Source organism: Eimeria necatrix, genomic scaffold (genome assembly GCF_000499385.1).
Source record: "Eimeria necatrix Houghton genomic scaffold, Enh_scaff2176, whole genome shotgun sequence".
Lineage (NCBI taxonomy): Eukaryota > Apicomplexa > Conoidasida > Eucoccidiorida > Eimeriidae > Eimeria > Eimeria necatrix.
This window is the reverse complement of record NW_013652781.1, coordinates 296-2704: the sequence shown is the minus strand read 5'-3', so window position 1 is coordinate 2704 and position 2409 is coordinate 296. Positions and strand designations below refer to the sequence as shown.

The window sequence follows — 2409 nt, the reverse complement described above, 5'->3', positions numbered from 1 at the left end:
CCCCAAGTCCCTCCTTAAGTCCCCAAGTCCCTTCTAAAGTCCCCAAGTCCCTCCTTAAGTCCCCAAGTCCCTTCTAAAGTCCCCGAGTCCCTTCTAAAGTCCCCGAGACCCGAGTCCCCTTTGGCGCGGACCGGAGACGTTGAAGTAGGCCGCAGTGGCGGAGACAGAAAGGCTTTTGGGTCTCCAACAGGCGGCGTAGAGCCCCGTGTTGTAAAGAGTGAACTCGGGAAGATGCAGAGTGGAGCCTGTCTCCGAAGAGTCGACGGAGACAGGCTCGAGGACTGCTGCAGTGGCTGTCCCCATTTGGAGGGCCCCCGCGAGGGCCCTCTGTCCCTGGGGCCCCCGGCGGAGGAGACTCTGCATGGTCTCTGCGAAGGAGGAGACACTGGCGTCGCAGTCGAAGTCCGCAGCCATCACGGAGACACTGTCTCCTTTTGAAAACCCAAAGCCCCCCAAACTCACTTTCCGCGCTTCTCCAGCTTCCATCTCGAAAGTGGTTTTCTCCGCAAACGGGCCTGCAAGCATGCGCAGCTTCCGGTGTACGTACACCCCACGCCCCGCACCCCGCTGTACAGACACCCCAGCCAGCTGGCAAAAGACACCGCAGCTCCTGCCTCCGGCTGTCTCTACACCCCCGCCTCCGCCGCCCCTGCGTCTGCGGTGTCTCTACAGCACAGCGTGCGCGCACGCATGCACGCATGCATGCATGCATGCACGCATGCATGCACGTATGCACGCATGCATGCACGCATGCATGCACGTGTGCACGCATGCATGCACGCATGCATGCACGCATGCATGCACGCATGCATGCACGTATGCATGCACGTATGAGCGCATGCACGCATGCATGCACGCATGCATGCACGCATGCATGCACGCATGCACGCATGCACGCATGCAGGGAGTAGTTGTGGGGCTTGGAGCACCTGCGCTCCTGGACGAGGAAGTAAGAAAAGCTGCAGAGACAAACTGCGTAGGCCCCTGCAGCCCCGGCCTTGACCTCCACGTCGCCCCACACCAGCGCAGCAAGTGTCCCCTTGGAGACAAAGGGAAAGAGTCTCTTGGCAATGCTGTGGGGCGCGTTGTGCACAGTGATGTCTTGGGAGGCCGCGGGGCCCCCGCAAGGGTCTCCTGTCTCCTCCGCAGCTTTGAAAAATGCTATGTCGTAGTAAGGCCCCGCAAACCGCCCCTCCACCACTATGTCGAACAAGTCCCCGGGCTGCACCAGCTGCGTCCGCGGGCCAGCAGCAGCAGCAGCAGCAGCAGCAGCAGCAGCAGCAGCAGCAGCAGCAGCAGCAGGTCACCGAGGGGGTCGCAGACGTCGGAGCGCAAGTCGGGGTCCGTGGTGAAGCACCAAATGTAGTTGGCCCCAGCAGCAGCTCTGCAGAAGTTGTGGTTTTGCTGCAGCAGCACTTGGTGCTTGTGGGGTGTCTGTACACTCCAGTTCTGACACTCCCGCCCCAAACGCGTCCGCGTTTGACACCCCACATATCCCTCGCCAGCTGTCCCTTCGCGGCAGCCTGCGCCCAAACGCACTGTCCCTACACCCGCCTCCTCAGCTGTACGTACACCCCAGCTGGACGTACACCCCAGCTGGACGTACACCCCAGCTGTACGTACACCCCAGCTGGACGTACACACCAGCTGTATGTACACCCGCCTCCCCAGCTGTACGTACACCCCAGCTGTACGTACAACCCAGCTGGACCTACGCCCGCCTCCCCAGCTGTACATACACCCCAGCTGTACGTACACCCCAGCTGTATGTACACCCGAGCTGTGCATACACCCCAGCTGTACGTACACCCCAGCTGTACGTACACCCCAGCTCCTCAGCTGGGCGTACACCCCAGCTGGACGGAAACCTCAGGTGTACGTACACCGCGGCGCCGCCCCACGCTCAGGTGTACGTACACCGCAGCGCTCCCCACCCCGACCCCATTTTGCTCTTTTGCAAATGCAAACGCAAGGCAATATCCATTTTAGTATTTGTTTTCATTCTTATTAATATTTACTTTTAGTTTTAGACTTTGGCAATTCTACAAGTTTTATTTTTTATATTTAGTTTTAGACTTTGGCAATTCTACAGCTGGCCCTTTATTTGCATTTTTTCAACAAAAAGAACTACTCAGCGCACGCTCAGACACCTGGACACTGCCCACAACATCCGCGCATGCATGCATGCATGCCTTCATGCATGCATGCATGCATGCATGCATGCATGCATGCACACATGCATGAAGGCATGCATAGATGCATGCATGCACACATGCATGCATGCATGCATGCATAGATGCATGCATGCATGCATGCACGCATTTCATCAACAAAACTGCAACCAGTGCACACGTTCGCGTGCATGCATGGAGGTGTGTGCATGCATGCAGGTGCATGCATTCATGCAGG

General features: G+C 58.1%; 1 protein-coding gene across 1 annotated transcript; it reads right to left on the bottom strand.

Annotated features, from left to right (window-relative positions):
- Positions 1 to 93: 93 nt before the first annotated feature.
- On the bottom strand, positions 94 to 1945 carry ENH_00029740 (hypothetical protein; the record flags this gene model as incomplete). Its single annotated transcript, XM_013580051.1, has 4 exons — positions 94 to 664; positions 930 to 1231; positions 1324 to 1562; positions 1918 to 1945. The coding sequence occupies 4 exons, from the start codon at positions 1943 to 1945 to the stop codon at positions 94 to 96; spliced, it is 1140 nt and encodes a 379-aa protein (XP_013435505.1).
- Positions 1946 to 2409: the final 464 nt, after the last annotated feature.